Source organism: Ostrinia nubilalis, chromosome 4 (genome assembly GCF_963855985.1).
Source record: "Ostrinia nubilalis chromosome 4, ilOstNubi1.1, whole genome shotgun sequence".
NCBI lineage: Eukaryota > Metazoa > Arthropoda > Insecta > Lepidoptera > Crambidae > Ostrinia > Ostrinia nubilalis.
Genome location: NC_087091.1, coordinates 17,605,808 through 17,628,711, shown reverse-complemented (window position 1 = coordinate 17,628,711; position 22,904 = coordinate 17,605,808). Strand labels below are relative to the sequence as shown.

General features: G+C 36.1%; 4 protein-coding genes across 5 annotated transcripts in view; 1 reads left to right on the top strand and 3 right to left on the bottom strand.

The window, feature by feature from the left end:
• LOC135071288 (iron-sulfur clusters transporter ABCB7, mitochondrial) overlaps window positions 1–10,002 on the bottom strand; it is a 30,493-nt gene extending 20,491 nt beyond the window's left edge. The window contains exons 1-7 of the mRNA XM_063965078.1: window positions 9,834–10,002; window positions 9,611–9,725; window positions 8,378–8,508; window positions 7,513–7,720; window positions 6,669–6,835; window positions 5,902–6,031; window positions 109–257 (exon numbers count right to left, since the gene is read on the bottom strand). Coding sequence (XP_063821148.1) covers window positions 109–257; window positions 5,902–6,031; window positions 6,669–6,835; window positions 7,513–7,720; window positions 8,378–8,508; window positions 9,611–9,725; window positions 9,834–9,989 — 1,056 coding nt within the window. The 5' untranslated portion in view covers window positions 9,990–10,002. The remainder of the gene's footprint in view (window positions 1–108; window positions 258–5,901; window positions 6,032–6,668; window positions 6,836–7,512; window positions 7,721–8,377; window positions 8,509–9,610; window positions 9,726–9,833) is intronic.
• A 574-nt stretch (window positions 10,003–10,576) lies between these two features.
• Window positions 10,577–12,147, bottom strand: LOC135071570 (SET domain-containing protein 4). Its single transcript, XM_063965343.1, has one exon. The coding sequence runs from the start codon at window positions 11,985–11,987 to the stop codon at window positions 10,611–10,613; it is 1,377 nt and encodes a 458-aa protein (XP_063821413.1). The 5' UTR covers window positions 11,988–12,147; the 3' UTR covers window positions 10,577–10,610.
• A 490-nt stretch (window positions 12,148–12,637) lies between these two features.
• Window positions 12,638–15,201, top strand: LOC135071569 (mitotic spindle assembly checkpoint protein MAD2A). Its single transcript, XM_063965342.1, has 3 exons — window positions 12,638–12,823; window positions 13,145–13,291; window positions 13,554–15,201. The coding sequence occupies exons 1-3, from the start codon at window positions 12,754–12,756 to the stop codon at window positions 13,958–13,960; spliced, it is 624 nt and encodes a 207-aa protein (XP_063821412.1). The 5' UTR covers window positions 12,638–12,753; the 3' UTR covers window positions 13,961–15,201.
• A 907-nt stretch (window positions 15,202–16,108) lies between these two features.
• LOC135071287 (protein vein) overlaps window positions 16,109–22,904 on the bottom strand; it is a 79,398-nt gene continuing 72,602 nt past the window's right edge. The window contains exons 3-6 of one of the 2 annotated variants that reach the window (XM_063965077.1): window positions 21,946–22,091; window positions 20,882–20,981; window positions 20,314–20,372; window positions 16,109–17,497 (exon numbers count right to left, since the gene is read on the bottom strand). In XM_063965077.1, the coding sequence (XP_063821147.1) occupies window positions 17,475–17,497; window positions 20,314–20,372; window positions 20,882–20,981; window positions 21,946–22,091 (328 nt within the window). In that variant the 3' untranslated portion in view covers window positions 16,109–17,474. Of the gene's footprint in view, window positions 17,498–17,915; window positions 20,373–20,881; window positions 20,982–21,945; window positions 22,092–22,904 lie in introns of those variants that run through there. The other variant, XM_063965076.1, reaches the window with a different exon arrangement.

Sequence of the window (22,904 nt, the reverse complement as noted above, 5' to 3'; positions counted from 1 at the left end):
ATGTCAATGTCACACCCATGCCGCTCCCTAACCTCAGACACTGACTGAGTTAAATGTTAGAGCATTTATCAGCATTTCTATCTATTCAGCGTATAATTCAACACAAACCTTGACAGTCTCGTAGTTGATGAGCGAGTCGATGGCTTTATTCCCCGCCTCGTTTTCGGCGCGGTTCATGTACACGCGGAACTTGGTCCGCCACTGCGTGATGGCTAACGTGAACACCGCGTATACGCCTACACAACTCACGGCCAGACCTGCACAAGAGAAAATGGGTTTTATTTAAGCTAAAAGACCAGCTGAGCTAGAATGAGCGCCGTGATAAAATCTTATCGATGATTTTAGACGACAAATGTATGAGCTCATCGCGTAGAATCGATAAAACAGCGTGATAAACGCTTATCGCGGCGCGCGCCACCCCTGTAGTCCTACGATGAGGCCTACAAGGGGTGGCGAAACTTTATAATGTTCCCATTTTTTGCAACATTTTTCTTCACTGCTCCGCCCCTATTCGCTGTAGGGTGGTTTTATATTGCCTAAAGCCTTCTTTGATTAATGGGCTATCCAACAGAAAAAAAAACATTCCCAATCAGTAGTTCCTGAGATTAGTGCGTTCAATCAAACAAGCAAACAAACAAATTCTTTAGCTTTATAATATTAGTCTAAAGTCTAATTTCAAGTAAATTATGTCATTCGTGGTGTACCCTAAATATTATGGCGCGTGCCATCAATAGCACGCGTGCCATTGGTTCACCATTTAAATTAAATAAAATAAAATATCTATTCTGAACGTAAGCATCCCAAAAGGAACGCTAAAAGCGTGATATTACGCTTTTAAAGCCGAATTTACATTGCGATACAAGTTTCATGCATGATGAAATTAATATCATGATTTGTTAGATGTATTTTCCGATATTTTTATTTTCTTGTGTAAAAAATTTCTCTTCGTCTTTTTTCCCTATAGACAAATTGCCGAATGCCTTCATTTCCTGTAATTTTTTTAACATACCTGTGTAACTAGTATAAAAAAAATTGTGTCGTGAAATTCACAGTATGTCTGTGTTCAACATCGAGGCTTTATTTAATTGCATAATGTCAAGGTTACCTTAACATACAAATGTTATGGTAACCTCTAAAGAAAAAACATTTCAATTTTTTTTCGACAAACGTCGCCCACCCTACATGTACTGTGAAAATGATGTAAAGGCCACGCTCTTAAATGTTCCGTCGCAAAAAAATGCACATTAGTAAAATGTAAATTGAAATATGTGATTGTCACATCATGACAAACAGGAAATTTTTGTTAGAAACAACCATGAAATATCTTGCGAAGAGTTTCAATAAAACCTATTTAAAAATATATGACTGTACTTGTTATATGACAGTACTTTACTACATTACGAGCTGGTCTAAAAAAATTCCCGTTGGCCAGACCTGACCATCAATCTGACCAGTGGGAAACACCGTATCCAAGTAGGTACTCGCTACGTGACAACAGCTATCAAGACTATTAGATAACATGATGTGTAGAAAGCATAATTAAAATACAAACAATTAAACTGTACGATGAAGATGTATACCAAAACATCTGTTTCAACATGCGTAATATACGTAATATCTAATTTTAAACTTATTTAAAGTATGAAGGTAATTAGGGTTCCGGTGCTCAAGGATAAATAAGGAAAATCCTGTAAATAGTACATTTTGTGATTTATAATCCATATTTTTTGCCATTGCATTTGCATCTATAGCCTGACCAGGAACATAAAAACCCTCGCCATGTTGCGGAAAACTAATGGTACTAATTTCTTTTAATGGCAACAGTAAATGAAAACTTCATTGACATGTCACCTTATATGTCAATAATAAACTGTCTATTAATGTCAAAGTGTAAACAAACTTTATTTTAAATGTGTGCAATTGATTTTATGAATTAAATTGCTAAAATATTTTTATAGTCGTGAAAGAAAAGTGGTTCACAATGTGTTAAAAAATTTGTCGAAGAGAAATACTAAGGGTTCGGACAATATTTTCATTGAATAATGTCTCCGACAAAGGTTGTCAAATTGACTGACATGTTTATCGTATAGTACAGTCCACTATGAAAATTAACTGTTTGTATTGAATTTTATGGAATTGGGAAAGAAGTACCGAGTTTGAAAAAAAAATGTCTTAAGAGTAGGCGCAGCCCACCGACTTTTAGTTGGCCGATAGTTGAGTCGGGCTGTTAATCAGTATGGGCATGTATGAAAGTACGCACACTATTTGATATCGTCCGATTCTTCATACAAATTAGAATCGGGCCTAACTATCGGTTGGTGGTCTGCGCCTAGGTTTAGGTAAATCGATTAAATTACTGATTCTGAATCGCTCTTAAAAATTTAGCAACTGTTTGCAATGTCACCCTGTATACTTTCAATCAAATAATGACTTAACAATGAACATAGAAAATTAGCAAAAATTAGCTCACTTTGAGCGGAATGCGATAGTATATGGAACTCTCAGACGCGATTCCGATTGGTTTTTCATAAATTTTGTCGCCCATCAATATTCAAGGCAGTAAGTAAGTTAATAATTAGCGAATTTTAAAAACACCTGAACATATACATATTTCGATATCCAAATGTAATACAAAAACCAAAATTAACACTATCTGTCTGTGACACTTTCATTTTTATAGCGCTGAACATAAAGAGCTAGTGGTCACCAGTTGACGACACTGACGAATTAATTCCCGCCACTCCCTGGTGAAAACTTTCAGGAATACATCCGGAAGTTCTTAAAAATATTTTTTACTTGACAATAATTTTGTTACTTTCAATATAAATAAAAATTAATTGCTGTTCGTTAGTCTGATTAAAACTCGAGAACGGCTGGGCCGATTGAGCTGATTTTGGTTTTAAAATGTTTGTCGTAGTCCAGGGTAGGTCTAAACAGTGAGCAAATAAAGAAAAATTGCAATGGCTTATTTATTGCCTTTAAGGCGGAACAGAGTTCGCCGGGTCAGCTAGTAAGATAATATATGTACTTGTATGGTATTAATTATGTAAGTAATATGGTAATAATTTATTTCTTATTAAGTTTCGAAGACTCTTTTATAATGCGAACAGCTAGGGACTGGAATTCGCTGGCCTGCTGCTGTCTTTCCCAAAGATAAAAGATATGATCTGGGCCTTTTCAAGGCGAGAGTGAATCGGCACTTACAGGGCAGATTATGTATCATCCTAGACTGCATCCCACTTAACATCAGGTGCAATTGAGGTCAAATGCCTTGTTATGCATAAAAAATTAAGTAAAAATCTTTTTTGAAAACTTCCGGAAGTTTTCAGGAATAATTTATTAGAAGTGGATTTTGTTACATTAAATGTACTCTATAAATCTATAAATTCTCAAAATTAATTGACTCGTGCGAAGTCGGGGCGGGTTACTAGTTTCGAAATTAAATTAAACAAGTGTTATAATATCTTTTCAAGTATTACGCACATAGTATAAAAGGACCATATGTGTTTCGGCAGATGCTTTTTATCGTCGTAACAATAGACACGACCATGTATTTGAGACTGCTTGTTTTCGCCGTAATAGCGGGCGACATTTGCGTACATTCGCAACTGAGCATCCTGTCCGGCCTTGAAGATGCGGCATTGACGTATACCGGACTCGCTGCAAAGTACGGTCATCCGGCCACCACGTATAAGGTAACCACCGACGATGGATATATCCTCACACTCTTCAGGCATCCAGGGAACACCAGCCGGCCTGTTCTCTTAGTCCATGGTAACACGCCGACGTCGGACTGTTTCATAGACAGGGGCAAAGGCTCCCTGGCCATCACCTTGGCCGGACTCGGCTACGACGTGTGGGCCATCAACATACGAGGCACGCGCTACTCTCGCAGCCACGTCACTTTCAACCCCGACACGCAACCGAAGCAATTCTTCAACTACAGCTTCTACGAGGAGGCCGTTTACGACCTTTCCGCTACCATCGACAGGGTTTTAACCGAAACCGCCCAAAAAAAATTAACCGTCGTATCCCACTCGGTGGGCACGACGCTTTTATACGTCCTCGGCTCGGAAAAGCCGGAGTACAACGACAAAATCAAAATCGGCATATCTCTCGCGCCGATAGCGTTCCTGAAAAACGTGAGAGGATACGCGGGCGTCATCCTTCCATATCTCCTGGAGATCACGAGTCTTTTCGCGGACCTCGGTATAGAGGAGGTGTTCAGTTACGAGAAAACCGGAACGCTGTTGAGGTTGATATGCGACGTGCAGCCTTTCGGATACGAGGTTTGCGTCAAAATAGTGTTGTTCGGAGTCCTGGGCGTGGATTCGAACGGTTTCGAGATGGCGTACACACCGACGTTTTTCGGGCATTACCCCGGCGGTTCGACGCGGAAAATTTTCCAGCATTTGGGGCAGGTGTACAAGAGGGATAAGTTTGCGAACTTCGACTACGGTGAAGAGAAGAATCTGCAGTTGTACGGGACGAGCGAGCCTCCGGACTTCGATCTGAGCAAGGTCACTATGAAGACTGCTCTCTTCGTCGGCGAGGAAGACTACTTGGGGACCGTGAAAGACGCGGAGCGCTTGAACCAGTCTCTGCCGAATGTCGTGTACTACCAAGTGATGCCGTACAAGAGTTTCAACCACGCGGACTTTGTGTGGGGCAGGCAAATGGCTCAAAATCTGTTCCCGTACTTATTGCCCGTTATAGATAAATACACATAATTATTTTTTCAATTATACTCCTCGCTGTATTATTTTATACTTGAACACAATTTCTACCATGTAGTTTTTTGTGTGAAGCATACAATAATTCCGCGGCTTTTCATATTGCATTTAAATAAGGCCGCCGAAAAAGTCACCAAGCCGCGTAAAAATGGCGTCGTTTTAATACTGCATGTATTATTTTTTATGTATAAACGTGTATATTAATAATATAATGTAACTAAAATAAATAAATGTGATTTGCTTCATTCACTTTCCTAAGACAGAGTTATATGGCAGGGAAAGTCGTGTAATTCTATGTTTATTTAATGTAATGTATTTATTTGAAATACTTTGTGTGTGTGAATTTCTAATGCGACACTGAGTTTCGAATTCGGCGCATTAGTTGGCATCTCTCTAGAAATCTATGGTATCAACCTTGTGGTCTATGGTAGCAAGCTATATTTGGGACGTGTATAAATGCCCTACAAAGGGTAGAGATGAGACGTATTTACTAGAACAGATCCACACACTAGGTATTTTACAGTACTAGGCGGCACCTATTCCAATTTTTTAAATACTTGATCCACCTAGTATTTTATAAATTACACGATTTCCGACCCTATCATCAAAGTAATAGAGGTTATTATTGCGTAATCCCTAGTCGTGTATTACGCGCACCGAGTATTTCTCGCTAAGCTTATGTGCGAACGTAGAGATTCGCTCCGTCTCTGTCTGACCAAACAAATTTGAGCGCGACGAAGCAAACGCACACAAACGTAGTCAAACCATATTCATGTAAATAAGAAAAAATATGTAAATATTTTTATGAAATTGATATCTTTTAAATACGCCAACTTTTGTTTTGCCAACAGTTGGCTTAGGACTCCTAAGCCTGTTGAAGTATGAAGGGAGGAATTATTATTCAATTTCAAATTGCATTATTCATACTACGGTTGTATCTTTAAAAAAAAAGTAGTATTTTAAAGTCATATTACGTGGATTAGTCCGCACTAGTCGCGTGAAGTATGCTAAATTACTACGTACTAGGTGGAATAGGTATTTGAATCGAATATTAATAAATACTAGGAATAGGTGCACCTAGTATCAAATTTACCTAGTATAACCCATCTCTAACAAGGGGCCTATGTACTGAATAAACTATTTGAATTGTGATTTGTGCCGACGTTACCTGCGAAAGCCATGCCTCCTTTCAAGCCGAGTATAGCCGAGACGAGCGCCAGTTCGAAAATAGTCGGCACCACGTTGAATATCATCGCTGATAACACGAAGTTGATGGCTCGGGACCCTCGGTCTATCGTCTGAAATTATACATAATACACATTCTATGTTACACATAATGCCTGAACATTGTATATTTGTATTAAGGAATACAAAGAAATAACGTCACTTTGTATGTTGGGCAGAACATCTGAGCAGTGATATCACCTAGTCTTTATAAGTTGTAAAACGCCTACACTTTTTGTAAAGCAAAAGAAATGGAAATTCATTCACTTGGATTATATTGAAATCCGTAGCAACTAAGTCGTAATTTTCAGTTGATTGATATTGAATTGTGTTATTAAGTGATATTTTGTTTGTCATATTTTGTCTCCAGCGGGATTCAAAGTATTCAAACTATGTCGCAAATATTTTTGTACACGGACTTTTAAGTAAGTGGTTTCGCTTTTTAGCACCTGTCTAAAATCTTCTTGACTGCTGCCTAAGCAATTTTCTTGTATTCCGTTTCCAATGTTCCTGTTCTGCTCTGTCGGAACCACACGATTAGTTTTATAATAAAGAGTCTTAATAAAGAGTCTATTAACCGCTTGAGCCCCAGACGGCATTAATTAATGTCATAACAATTGATTATCTATTGTGTCTAGATTCGCGGACCTTGAAGGATTAAGTTTCAGCTAAACCGTGCAGATCTCATCGGCGATGACGTCTTTTAATCACCTTGGACAGCGCGCCAGTCTGCCTCCCCAGATGGAAGCTGAGGTCCAAATTATGTAGATGCGTGAACACGTTGCAGGCCAGCCGCCGGATGGAGTGCTGCGCTACCTTAGCGAACACCGCGTTACGTAGCTCGTTGAAACCAGCCGCTGTGGCTCGGGCTATGCCGTCTGGAAATTATGGGGATAATGATCGTTGATTGATACAAACTGTCTTACTGAACACTACGGCTTTAACATAAAAGATTTACTAGGCTATGAAATTGATACCATCACTAGGTACATAGTATAAAACAAAGTCGCTTTTCGCTGTCTGTCCCTATGTATTCTTTGATCTTTGAAACAACGCAACGGATTTTGACGCGGTTTTTTGTATTAGATAGTGATTCAAAAGGAAGGTTTATATGTATACTTAGCACCCGTGCGAAGCCGGGGCGGGTCACTAGTATTAGGATAACTGAATAATAAATACTTCAATGAGACAAGATTTCAAACCACGAAACATTTTGTCACTGTCGATACAACAAGTTACTGCAGACACAGTCCCCGCCGGTAGTGTTAACGTGAAGATAAAAATAAAGATTTGGGGTTCAATTAATAATTGCTTCAGGATTCAGTCCTGATGATTAAAGAGAGTGGCAGAATAATAGAGACTGAAGTCGAGAAACTCGACTTTGTAAAACACTCATCATTTCCATTGGAAAAAGAAGAAACCCATCTAGATCTTCAGCATACAAACTGAAGTACCTAATTTGAATCTTATTGACAAAACCTTTCACCCAGAATAAAATATTGCTACATCAACGACAGAAGCTAACTTTAAGGTTCAAATTAGTATAACCACTCACATCCAATCAGGAGACTGAAGGCAGCAGTGCCTAGCGCTTGAGGAACAGTGGCCATTCCAAATAAAGCATCCCCCGCTGGCGTCGCGGTGGCCATATTGACTTCGTCCACCGCGTACTTGAATAAGAACGGCACCGATACGTTCATCACCTTCGCTCCGAATAGCAAAGAAAGGGACAGCATCACCCGATTCCTGATCATTGCGTTGTCCTGGAAATGGGATTTTGTATAGAGTTAATTTGGAGCTCTTAAAAAATGAATGAATAACTTGCCACTTTACAATTGAAAAAGTATGAAGTTTTATGAATGAAGTGTTCTACATTTAGATCCATAGAAATATAATGCGGTTAAAAATAAGATACTAGCTTTTGCCCTTGGCTTGGCCCACATAAATAACATGTCTGTTACAAAAAATTACTTTATTTTATTTATATGTTTCTCGCATCGACAGACTATTTCCACCACTTCTCAGTGCTAGCCCATACATTGTTCTGAAGTGATGATAGGGCAAGGTATATTTGGGTCATATACAAGTGCCCTGCCATAAGGGGAAAGAGCCTAAGTACTGAATAAATGATGATGATTTGAGACAGAAACATAGACTATTACTTGTTCATCATTTAACACTTTGGTGGACAGTACAGGTTATGAATTACTTCCCAATACGACACTACCTATTCACATACATTGCCTATGTGAGTAGTGTCAATGTAAAATGAGTAAAAACTATGACCTCTATAGGCGTTCTGTCAAATCATCCTTTACTACCTGAATGCCTGTGGACATTACTGTCCATCAATCAATGTGTTAAAAGTTCCATAAATCATAAATAATGAGAATAGTGTAACAACAATAATTTACGCTCACCTTCGGCCATACATATTCCAACATGCCCCTAAACATGTCCACTCCGGAAACAGGTTTGGCATCCCCCAGGTTGATATCTTCACGAGACAAAACAGATGCACCTGGGTGAAAGCAGTCCCGTTTTTGGATACCTAGGGATAGGACACCTCCATCAGGATAGCACGGATAGTCTAGGAAGGGTGAACACAGGAAGGATGCAAGCGGATGTATAAGGATGCGTGCGGGAAAAGAACTGCGTTTCAACCAAGTATTAGTAACATAACAGCGTAAATTAGCAGACGGTGTTGAATAAACAAAAACAATACACAACATAGCGCTAAGTCTTTTGGATGGCCAAAACCACTAGTAATTATGCTACTACTATTTTATTTTACAAACACAAATAAAAGTAATGTAGTGCTAAGATAATGGAAGGCAATAGTCATAGTCAAAGCCATAGTCATTTATTCCATTAATAGCAAGTATTTTTAAAACAATGTCTCTTTAAAGCTACTAAATACAAGATGAAACTCTTTTTTTATTCTATTGCATTTTAAATTTCTCATTTTAAACCATTAAATCAATTTTATTTTTACAAATATTGTTGATAATATGGATAGTCTACATGATTAACAAGAAATTAATACTATCATCAACAGGCATTTTGATCAAATCATCAAAAAAGCTCATCTGTATCATAGTACCAGTAAATAAAGAAAAAACTAATAACAGAGATAAGGAACACAATATTAATTACAGTTAGTAAATAGGTATCTACAATGTGATAATGAATGTTTATTATTATTATCATAAAATCAATATTTGGTTAAGGTCATTGTTTCATACAGGCATACAGGGACATAAGACTACATTTTAGTTATAATATAGACCCTATTGCAACTGCGTAAGATACAGTGTTTACATTGATGTGCTGTTGTAGGTACATACATACATTCTAACAATGATTTTGAACAGACTATAAATAAATACCTATACAAGATATTATTATGTATCAAGAAGTATTTAGTATCAATGTCATATTATTGAGTACTTCCACAAAAAATACTATCTGAGAACTTTTTACACATAAATTGCTGATAATGAATTTCGTACTCATCCCACAAGGTCAAGACCAAATTATTACATTATGTAACTCCATGAATTCTATAAAAAATATCCTTGAATATTTTTTCTTGTATTCTGTGAATATATTTTATTATAATAAGAACCAAAGTTATTAGTTTATTTACATACCAACTGGAATTTTTCCAGTTTTAGGTTTGTTTGCCAACACTGCCGCCAATACATTTTTCGCTGTATCTCCACCTCCAGAGGCACCAGTACTGCTTGGAGGTGTTGTTGAGTAAAACTAGAAGAATAAATTCACATTATATTAGCATTTTAAATACTAAAAACTTTAAAAAATATGCGAAAATCACTAACATAGCAAAAGACATAAATGGAACCAAAAACATACCCTGAAATAGCTCGTAACCGCGCATTGCTTACAAATTAAATTTAACTGTGGTTTGTTTAGAATTATAGATTTCTGATTACTATACGCTTTTGTAAATTTTACATGATTTCGAAATATTTTGTCGAATTTCCTGTTTGACAGGAGCGCGGCCGCCATGGTGGCACACTGACAAGTGTTAACGATGTTGCCACCATAAATAATTATCATAATAGAAGAAATGAGTAAAAAATTAAGAAAAACAGAAAAAAGATTGCAATAAATTATTATAAAATTTGTTCATAAAAAACGAATAGCTGTGCCTAATATTTATTTAATCTCGTTATCTCATTATCATCACATTCAAATCTCACATATAAATTCGTATGATACACAAGTGATCAAACTCGTTCGTTAGCTTTGTTCTTGTAGTAACTATTGGTTGAATGCATAATAATTACGTAAATATTCATTAAGAAAGATTGTATGCCATGAAGTAAATTTGAATTAGGTACTTACGTAGGTACCTACTAGTGCTCTACTTAAAATAATTGAACCCTAGACCTAACGCTCATGACAGTTCACTGTACCACTATGCCATAGGGTAGTTAACTAGCTTATGTAGGTAACGTGCTCTGTGGGTAGGTAGATAATGTAACATGCTTGTTTATTTATGAGTAGCTAAGTAGCCCTAGTAAGGGTAGCAAGGGTAGCCCTTAGCTACTGTACTGCTTTGATCTAGGTAATAAAGCATGTAGGTAAAGAAATTTTGGAAAAAAAAGACATTTATTATTACAACATCTAACATTTAATAAATTTCTCTAATATATTAACATATTGACACATGAGCTCTACACAATTACTTAAAATAACACATCTACTATCATTATTCCTTAATCTATTAATTGATTCTTTGATATTTTTCACCTTGTTCATAACAAGTGGTGTAATTATATCATTTAAATCTTTATTGCTAGAACATACAGCTGCTGAATAAAGCAGCCGACTAACATCTTTACTGTGATCATAGTAATACTTTACAACCATTAAAAGTCCATACAAATTAAAACTTAGGCCTCTAAAATCGATGTACAAGTCTTTATTTAGACCATGACTAGTTATAAACGAACATTGTTCTTGAGACAGTTTGATAGATTTGGTACCTAAATATGTTACAATATCTTCAAATGGAAAACACACATAGTCCAAGTCATTATCTGGCAGAAAAAATCCATATTCAGTGATCAATTTTAAATTATGACTATCACCATAGCAAATGAACACTTGGGTAAAGGGTTCAAAATTGTTTTTTGTATAAATTGAAAACCACACATCTGAAAAAAAATCTTGATCTAAATTCACAATGTTGACATTCTCCATACTCTTCCGTACCATCAATTTGGTTTCATTTCTAGCATTTGCACTGTGATTTATCATGTCCAAGTAAGGGCATAGTGATATTTTTGTGTTGTCGTTAATCAAGTTAAGTATGGAGTCGCTGACATTTTTAAGATTTAGCACATTTGTTAAGTCCATAAACACACATCTAGTGTTCACTGTAAAATAGGCCCACTCATATACAGACACATCAAAGTTGTTTTGAAATTTTGCCACAAAGTTATTCTTACTTGCACTTGATCGTAAAATTGTATAAAAAATATCATAAGAAGACCTTATTATGTCCGTTTGCTTGGATATCACTGTCTGTATATCGGAGTGAATGTCACATTGTATATTGCTGGGTAAAAAATATGGCACAGTATATTCTCTGGGTAGGCTATTCAAATACAAGTGCCACTTTGTCTCACTACCTTGTACTTTCAAATAGGTCAAATAAAAAGCTAGAAGAGACTGGAATGAGACTGACTGCTTGTAATCTAGTAAGCATGAAGATTTATTCTCTAAAAATATACTACAAAAAGCCTGATCTGTCAGTATTGTGATCACATTCAAAGTCGAATTCAGAGGCAAGTTGATCAGCTCTTCGCCCGCCAATATCTTCCTTTTTGTAAGCACTCCTCGGCCAGTATCCTCGAAGACAGCTAGAACTAGCTTTTCGTTTCGCCTTATACTCTGTTTAGAGAGCCAAGTGTTCAATAATATCAAATCTTTCTCATCGTCACAAGTACGAAAGTTGCGCACTTTGTTTTGTTTTCTTTTCCTCTGTGTTCGACCCATCGCGGTATTTTTCACACTTATTAGGGGACATGAAAGTAAGTCCTGTGACTGTAACTATTTATTTAATAGGTTTCATAGAATTTTATAAAGATTTCAGAGAATATTGTTTTGGTAACGTTACATTTTCGAGTTTGCGTGCGACGATGTTTTGGAAATTTTGGCATTTTGATTTATCATGTTTGACAGTCAATTAACACGTTTTATTATTCAACATGGTTGATCCAAAATTCCAACAGAAGAAAAGATTACAGTTATTAGAAATTATTGATATCGTTAATTATGTTAACTAGATTATTTTATTCTGATTTAATTATTTTAATAAATAGCAGCTCACTGAACAAATTTAAATCAAACTCATTGCTGCTTTAGAATAGAAACAACCAAACGCTTTTCGTTCATCAACAGCACATAGTTTTTGGGCGTATTTACTTTTACACCAAAAAAAGAATATTCTTTTGCTGGCTAGAGAATTCAATCATTTTTTAAGGTTGTTCGAAATAATTAAAGTGAAAATAAAGAAAGAAAAATCGTTTATTTGGTACCAAAATATAATTTGAAACAAAACAAATAAACACATGACATTTTGTGTTTCTGAACGACAAACAGGTGTCAAATTTGACATTTAATTCATTTCACCGGCCCCAGTTTGCGCGGTTCAAAAAATCGACCGTTGTGTTGTCGAAAATCAGTGTTTCTTACTTTCTTTCAGGACTAAAGTTATTGTTTTTAAGGTTCTGCTATTATTATTTCGAAAGAAAGTACCAAAATGTCGCAGCAACAAACTAAAAACTGCATTACCCTTCGTGGTTCTGCTCAAATTATTTGCGAGTATCTGAGTAAGTCATCCTTCATTTTATTTACATTACTCCCAAGCTACATACTCATACAAAAGTTTTAATTCTTTGTCCAACAAGTAGCTGTCTCTTACTAATATCCCGTAACATTAAATAAATATAGGTACAAAATGTAGATCTACCTAAATCTCTACCTAATAGGGTAGCAGTTGGATATTGTATTTGCATTTGCCAGTCAATAAGAATACTCTCCTTGTCCTTAGTTATTATAATTTTCGCCCAAATGTGGAAGATCATAATAAAATAATTATGTATTTTCTGTGATGGCAGACATACTTTATCAGCCTAATATCTTGCTTCTAGACTTTGCAATCAACTCAGTCCTTTTCCAACGAGGTCTGTACCCACCAGAGATGTTCAAGGCAGAGCAGCAGTACGGGATTACATTGTTGATATCTGAGGATCCTCAAATTAAAAGCTTCCTGACCAATCTTTTGAAGCAAAGTGAAGGTAATAATTGGTTCTTACTAAAATATTCCTCTGAACATTCTTAAGGAATTAATTCATGAATGTTTCTATTTCAAAGTACTTTAACCACTAGATTTGGTGGGAGGTGAGATTTGGAAAAACAATTTGAGAAATCACCTTTTGCAATTATTTGCAGTTTAGTTTGAATTATGCCATTACAAACTGATTGAGCTAATGGAAGATTATAAAACCTATCGAACAATCATTTCAATTTTTATTATTCTTAGACTTTATTACATTCCAGAATGGATTATCAACAAAAAAGTAAGCAAGCTGTCCTTGATTATATTAAACGTAGCAAACAAAGAAGTCTTGGAGTGCTGGGATTTTAACGTTCAGTACGAAGAAGGTGACATAGCATTATCTAAGGAGAAAAACGAGACCGTAGGCAGTAAAGATTTGAAGAAAATACAGCAGGAAATCAGGGATGTGATGTTACAAGTTGCAGCCACAATATCGTACCTACCATTCTTAGACTGTCGGTGTTCGTTCGATGTGCTAGTTCATGCCAAAACGGACTGCGATGTACCGGAGAAATGGGCAGAAGCGGAACCAGTGTCGATAGCCAACGCGCAGAATGTTCAGCTCAAAACATTCACGACTAGTTTACATAAAATGGAAACGGTTGTTAGTTATAAATTAGCTGATTAAGATATTTATTGTTTTATAACAATAATTAAGTTGTTTATTTGCTCTTGTAAACTGAAAAGAACTTACCGAATTATGTAAGTTCCTAAGTTTAGGAAGCAAATTTTTGTACCTATTTTGAGCATTGCTAAAAGCTATACTGCATAAAGATGGAGTTTCCACTTTGTACCTGTCTATTTAAATGCAGTTTTTAGCAACTAAAATTGGATTTTCTAATGAAACCAATCATTAAAGCAAGTTGCTGTAAGTCAGATAATCACAACAAGGGATACTTGTCATATGACTTTTTAATTTACCTGCCATTATCATACATAATCTCAACATGAGAAAGACAGATTGATCAAAAATGTATGTCAGTTCCTTAGTCTCTGTCACATAGTAAGTTCCGCTTGGCGCGGTGTGAGCACAGTTTGACGATTTCATACAATTTTCTTGCCTTGTTTTAATGGTGATAATTGCTCGGTCCTATAATAATACAACCATGATGTGGTGATGATGATGTGGTCTAGTCTCGTGACGTAATAACGTCAAGAGACGAGACCACATCGCACCTTCGGTAGAACAAGGGCACAATTGCACTTTTTGCAATTTTACAGGAGAGCTATTAATTATTAGCTACACATTTTTAAAGTATTTCTGCATACTTAACTCATTTTTGCAATTTTTGACAATTGTGCCCTTGTTCTACCGAAGGTGCGACATCCCATCGAGAATCGCCCAGAAACCGTGCGACTTATGGTTTATTCCCGTTGTCTCCACTATTTTCTTTTATTAAATAATTGAAATTTATTAGCTTTTTATTCCTGTTGAATCCGCCTCGCCGGCCGGAGGAGTGGAGGACAACGGGAATATTTTTTTAAATTATTTAACAAAATAAATTGGTAGGGACAAACCTTGTGGGGATGCCCGGACGATGTGAATAAACCCCGATTATCACTGCTTATACAAGTTCTAATACCTGTGTGAAGTGGTTAAACATACGAACTGTATAATGTTACGTTTATAATAACATTGTTATTATTAATTTTGCAATCGTCGCGTTCGCACCAAATGTTGTACTCTCCCGCAGTCACACTATTTGACAGAGGCTTTAGATCAGACATAGGTACTGTACTGGTGGCTTATCCAGCTTTTGTAAATATGTAGCTGAACTGATTTGGTCAAATAGACATGTTCCTTATACCAACCAACTGCAACATAAGTAAATTTTGCCTTTGATACTATGGCCAGAGTAAATACAAATGAGTAGGTCATCTTCATAGAAACGCACCGAGCGCGGTTTGTATGAGAGCGCGCCAATACGTATGCGGCGCGCGCGCACACACGTTGACAAAATTCGGGGCAACTCACCGCTAAATTTTGTCAGTGTGTGCGTGCGCGCCGCTTACGTATTGGCGCGCTCACATACAAACCGCGCTCGGGCGTTTCTACGAAGATGACCTACTCATTTGTATTTACTCTGCTATGGCTAAATATCTGATATGGAGACTGACCTCTATAAAAAGGTTGAGTATCACTTCAACTGATGGTTGATAAATTATTTTTCACATTATGGAATACTCACACAAATAACATTCCAAAGTACTGTTTTTGAACAAGTTAGTTGCAGTATCTTGCGATTATTATCGACTGGGTATCGCAGTATTCGTGTAAATATTATGGTAGCTAGTCTAAGTTGTAGTGTAAGGTTTTTACATTTTAATTTTAGATGCATTTTTCGGAGCAATCAATTTATTAAAGGATTGTAACAATAACTTATTTATTTTATTTATCGTAGACAGATACATACGCCCGTATTCACAGACGATGCTTGCTTAAGTGAAGCAGCAAATCGAACGCACAGCGTTGAATAGAGCTGTGTGATTGGCTCGTCAGTCACCTGCACTGTGAGACCTCATAGTAATCTTTGTGTATAGGGGCGTTAAACATTTACATGGTTACCAACACATTAGGGATTTTGTATCGTATTTTTCTGTGTTAAACCAATCGAGTCATGCAATAGACTATAGGGCTAAGATGCGCGCCATGATATAATCTTAATGACTCCTTTAGACGACAAATGTATGACATATATCGCGCCAAATCGATAAAATACCTCAGTAAAAGTTATCGTGGCACGCATCCTATGCCTAAAGGTAATAAAACAATTAATATACTTTTGATTAATTTATTATGTATAACAAAGCTCTTAAAATAGCGTTTACAAGCTACAATAAATATCATCTATTCAGCAAATAATACTGTACAATCTGTTAATACAACTTAACATTTCAATAATTCCGGGCACTTGAGATCTTACAGAAAAATGCGAGGCAAGGACAACATGTAGTTAAAAACTGTTTTATTTCTCTTAAAAAGGGTCCATAAAAGTATTTTTTTCACTATGTAGTGTGGCATGAATGACATGGTACGAACGAACGGTATAATTCTCGCGTGTACCACGTGATGTGAACACATCTTTATTATTTATTCAAGTTAGCCTTTTAAGTCCATAATGTAGTTTGATTTTCAAAGTAGGTATTTAGGGTTTCATGATGACAATGCACATGCACATGATGTTAATGTATTGTCACTCTTTAGCCAGGTAGCTTCACATTTGGCTCATGTAGTAGGTAAAATTACAAAATGGTCCTATTTGCATTCGAATGCCAATGGTAGTCCCATTTTTAACAGACTTAAAAAAGGAGGAGGTTCTTTAATTCGTGACGAAATGCGTATGAATGAGACGGTCTGCGTCAAACCCTACACCTACGCTCCTCTGAAGCTGTAGGTAGATTTAAGTTTTGTTTATTGTAATTGGTACCAAATATTGATTTTGCTTTCTTTCTTGAAGGATAAGTAGTTGAGACTAATTCAACCTCTCGTTTCCACCACTGAAATTCCTGTCAAGTCAGGGCCTAGTATAGTTTAGGCTACCTACCGACTATGAAACACAACCAACTTTGAAATTGCCTACTATAGTGTAATTTTGGCGTTAAGAGAGACTTAATGATGTTTTAATTATGTCAACTAAGGTTTAAAAATAGAGGAAAATGTGAGATATCGTAAATATTTTCTTCTATTGAATTAGCGCCCTTTACATTGTATACAATAAGTCGCATTGTAAGCACCACTATTATAAATTAACTTAAAACTAATCGAAATTATAATACAAAAGCTTATCCTATTGACCCACAGTAAAGTTTAATTACACCGAAATGCGTCAGCAATCTGCTATTTAATCGGAAACCAATGGCCAAGGCATTCAAAGATTATTTTGCTTAAAAATATGTAATTTTACATTTAAAGAAAAATATGTAACTTTACATTTCTTTTTTCATAATTTGCCAACAGAAGGTCTATTTTGCAAATTGATTCCAACTTTAACATCTTTTTCTCTTTCACTCAGCCTAGCATTCTTAATGAGAGTGAGAGAGATGACTAAAGCCGAATTGTAACTAGTCAATGTATAATTTTGTGCAGTAGGACCTCAGGAATGATTTCTCTCCAAACTTCAAATTCGTTTCCAAGTTGAATCCTACCATAATGGTTCTCCTTTACCTGTAACAGAAAAAAAAGTAAACAACAAATATTTTGCTATTTTTTTCATTTTTTGGTGTGTTGCATGCAGTGTTACCGCGTTTATTTATCTCACAACAAATAATTAAGTTTTTTAAATAAAATGTACCCATTTATAGACCATGCATCTATGTTGTTATTTGTTACAATATTTACTAAGCATTAGTCACTAAATACAAAATGGGAAATGAAAAAAAACCTTGTCACAATACATAATAAAAAAAATATGTAAAAAATGCAAAGTATTTTTTCCATTTCGTAAAATGAGTGCTGAGTGTTAATTCAGTGCACGACATAAATAAAATTTCGAATAATACATACCATTTTTCATGTTGGCTTCCAACTTTCGCCATTTTGAGGATTTAGGTAAATTAAGATAAAAGAAAACAAATTGTCGCCATTCTGTTAATTCCAACACTCATTCATTTATTGTGATTTTGGTATAGTATCTTTACAATGACTTAACACAATCGCCTTAATATTTGTTGTGAGAAAATGGGCACGATGACGTCATTGAAAATGTTATTGATTACTTTTAATAATTATTAGCCTGTAGGTATTAATCTTTTTCAAAATTATTTTTCCATTAATCTCTTTTATTGAAATATTTCAATGATGCCACTAGCCTCAAGCATGTAACCATCGATATGTATTAAAAATAAATAATTCCCTTCTGATTTAATTACATATAAATAGTGAACTTAAAAATTAATAGAAAACTTTATACAAAATGAAAACTTTAAAATTAAGATTTAAACTGCCTATTGAGTGAGTATTCGGTCCCAAAAACGGATTTAAAATCGTAATGTGTTTGAAAAAATCAAGAAATATACTAAAAAAAAATATTTCACTACAACCCCAACCATACTTCCAATTGACACTCAAAAATTATACATAAAATTCAATCTAGGCTAACCTAGCTATAGTATTAAAACTGATCTCTGACTAGGTATCTAACGAAATGAATGAAATATTTCACCATTCAGAATTGATTTGTGATGTAGTTGTCTTACTCGCTCTACTGAAGATAAAATAAAAACTAAAAAGATACCTAAGTGAATAAAAATATAATAAATCTGTCTAATTAATTGATAAATAAAAAATAAGAGAACAACCAAATAAGTACAGCGAGCAGAACGTAATATAATTTTTTACTATGATGTATAATTTGTTTCATAAAAACTGCCTTAAACTAAAAGATATGTACATAACTTGCTAGTCTCATTTCAGGACGTTACAGCTACGAGTTACCAAACCTTAACATAAATTAATAATAACAATGAAATAAATCGTAATAATACAAATGTGTAAAATATTTACAACTTCAATAGAAGGAAAATTAAAAGCTTTTACTATGAAGGGTTCAGATTTGTTTAAAGTTTAAACGAAAAGCAAATTAATATATTTTTCGGTTGCATCTCAAAGCATTCATAACTACATTAGCCTACTATTATTTCGGAAACTCGTTAATCTAAACTCGAATGACGTTCAGTTCTTTTATTAAATATTAATGTAAATATTAATAAATGTCGGAACATAAATTAGAAAATAAAATGCTTAAAAGTTATAATCTCACTGGGCCAGCCATTTACCTATAACTGGAAGTTGAAGCTATATCTACTATAGCTCTTCTTGCCGTTTAGCTAAGTGCAGTTTCATAAATTATCAGTACTAAGATGTACTTAGTGAGTGACCTATGACTATGAAATAACTACATAAGGTACTGGGAGGGATTTGAAGAGGTGGTCTAATTGGCCACGCCCTTTTACTTAGGTAGATACCACCTACAAATCGTGTAGAAGTTTGTCTACGTGGGTGTTTGTGCAAATTAGAATTTTATTAGAATTCTGACGGTTTAACTATATTACTTTTCTACACTCGTATACCTTCTTATAACTCCATATTTTTATAATGTTTTTGTTCGACTCGTCTCAATAGTGTTGACTTGGTTTGACCATTTTTATTACTATCTACTTGATGGTATTATTTTGTTGTTTGAAAAGCATTTTATTCTAAAAAAGTCGTTTTCAATATCTATTGCAAGATATTTCCAACTTCCTCCTTCAAAACTGCCTTGAGCAATACTAAATTACTATGGTAGAGTCGAGGAAAATCTCAGAAACTGACTTAGCTAAACGGCAAGACTACAACTAATACAACTAATAAAAAATGGAATCTTCACAAATCCTCATCCAAACGTAGATGAGACTGAGATTCGGAAAAAAGTGTATTTACAATAGCCATTAAACAGCTGACCCTTAACTACAAACAAAAATAGGCATGTCTAGCTACATCGACACAAAAACCAACTGGATTACAGTCCATTCTTGTAGCGATTGCGCGTTCCGGACTACAACCCTAGATGATACACCAATCTCTATTAAACTACGCTGGACTAACGTAATAATAACCGATGGAATTAACCCATAAAAATGTTATTGGTTACACTAATTTAATCTACTTTTATTAGCTTATAAAATAACACTCGTGTCAGTGTAATGTTGGTTGATTGCTATGATCTGTCTTTTTGCATACGTCCTGAACTAACGTAAAAATAATACTTCCAGCTTTTAGAATAATAGACATTGCTATATGCATAAAAACCGTTTTCTTAATTCAAAATAGGAACTCCATATTTTTCATTTGTTTTTACGAAGGGTGTAGTACAACGGAACGCGCGAGCTAAAATTTAAATTCAAAATTGGAACAAGGTGGGTTCTGCGCCGGCGCAACCGCCGGCTAACAGTAGAAGGACGTCGATAAGCCCAATTTGCATGTATAGGGGTGGTGATACATACTGCTTCTATTTGATACGTCCTTGTTCTCGCATCTTTGTCCGTTGAAGCCTTCTGGACACCTGGAAAATGTATTTTTTACATTAGTAATTTAGATTTAAAATGTCTAGGCCATTGTTTATTTTGGAAAACCAGGGTTTTAAACGTTATGTAATCAGAAGAGATTAATAAACAGTTAAACCACTAGATAAGGCCCAGAACAGACGGTGAAACGCAACTGTAACGAAACTACAACATTCTGATTATTCTTATGAATGAAACTGAAGCTGAAAGTTTCAAACTGGTCGCGTCATGTGTGGTCTCTCAACGGACGCTATGGCAGAAACTTAGATGCAACTCAAAAGTAACTAGCAGTTGCAGTTGCGTTTCACCGTCTGTTCTGGGCCTAATGGGTTCAAAAAGGTTATGGTAGTTACGAGTAACTCGCAATGTATGAGAATACTTTGGTAACTTTTTGGCAATAAGTAAGTGTTTATCGTTACGTAAACGTTTTGCCTAAACTTCGATAAATCTTGGAATGGTACTCCAGCTCATACAAGAACAAAATATAGGTACTAGATACATTACTTACTTGCAAGCCTGCTCCCGTACTGGTTCAAAATATAAACACGTGCCTCCGTTGAGGCAGTACGAAGAGGGGTCCGGCATCGGACAGGGCGCACCCACCGACGCTGAAATCAGAAACATAACAAATTACTTACTAATTCTGGACCTACATTATTACACCAAAACAGCTCGCCGCCACCTTGTGCTGCTCCAGCAACCGCCAAGCACCATAGGCAACAATCCGCAACCTCTTCGGCGCCGCAATGGACACTGCACTAGTACTACTTCAGAATATCGCCCTTAACCGGCAATACCGAAGGACCATGTACAAGTCCCAAAAAGCCCACAGGTAGTAACTTGAATAAAACCAAGATTCCAGTGGCAAGTCTCATTTATTCCGAACCAAATTTGAGTATATGTAGGGGCCGTCTAAAACTTACATACTGCGATTCAACCTACAGACAGCGCCATCTATCGGTAACTCAATACACTACATAATTATATGAAGCTTAACATTGAACAACCATATAACGGTTATTCAGGTCATGATAGGAAATGTGTGGGATAGTGAGATAGATAGGCTCTAACGAAGACTACACAAAAATTACAAAAGAAATACAAAATAGGAATGGCACAATTAAGGCGGGCTTATCCCTGGGAAGTGGGGAGCGATCTCTTCCAGACAACCCAGGGTGGATCCAGAACTGTGACTCGGGGAAGTCGGGGATAGGCCCTGAGTCAGATTTTGCATAGTAGGTAATTAATAGGGCGTAAGAGCGTTGGCTGAGTACCAGCAACATAGGTTTTATGTCCAAATGACCTCGTCATCACCTGAGCGCGAGAAACCACCACAATGATTGGCGCGAATTGGAGAAGACTCCAATATTTAGCAGTCTACGTTGAAGATGCTCCACAGGGAATTGATTGGAATTCTAGAATCTTCTTGTGTCGACAACAAACCTACACGTTGTCAGCCCAAAGCTGCTACAAGAGTGGCGTTGTCAGTAGCATCCATTAAAATTACATATTCCTGCGTGCAGTCACTTGGGCACGACACTTCTAGAATGTTCTCGAAGGATAGGTACTCACATGTGTCAGGCGGTGACGTGCTTGGCGTCATTACGCTGACGTTGGCAGAGGCCGTGGCCGGAGGCCCGACGGCGCCCTGCGCTCTACACTCGTACGTCGCGGAGTCTTCGTACCGCGCGTGCCTTATTACTAACACCGAGCGCCTCCTGGAATTAAGGAAAAGATTGGTTGAGAAGATGGAACTAGAATCAGCTTTAAATCTCAAGAATATGAACTGAAATCACTAGACTGCCAAGCAGTGTATTTTGGAGAGATCGCATGTGTAAGCATTGGCAAAAAACATGTTCTTTATGACGGTAAATAAAGATGTAACGTAGTAGAAGGTAGGTAGGTATAGGCTCTACTAATTAATAATCAGCCCACCGAAAGAATTGCACTAGAAAAATAGTAACTTACGGCTTCAGCAACTATATTAATGTCATCAGTTAAGCATCCAAAAGATCTTTTAAAACAACAACATTTCATATATCCACTTAAATCCAAAATCCATTAGCAGGTAGGCAAGTACATCTATTGTTAAAAATCAGTTGCAAATGATAAATAAACAAAAGTCTCATAAGGATCTACTGTAGGTAGGTACATTGAACTTTTAATAGCAAACATTAATGATGTGCAATAAGTGGCCGTCATTTGAAATATGCAAAACACTAGCCATAATCCCCTGCGTGACATCATTATGATCACTGATGACGGGTTCTATAAGATCCTAATGATTCTAAAAGTCAGCGAGTCTTAACTCTACAAAATGATTTCAAAATATCGACTCTATCCGTCTTTTTTACTCATCCCAGCAACAGTTGACGAGTAAGAGAGATAGGATCGAATAAACCGATATCGTTTACCGAGTGGAACCTAAAGTTAGTCACTGATGTCGAACAATACATCAATCTCGCAAGCCCAGATCGATCGCTAAAATACCATCAAGTAGGTAGTTACTGCGATAGAATTCCAAAGACAAA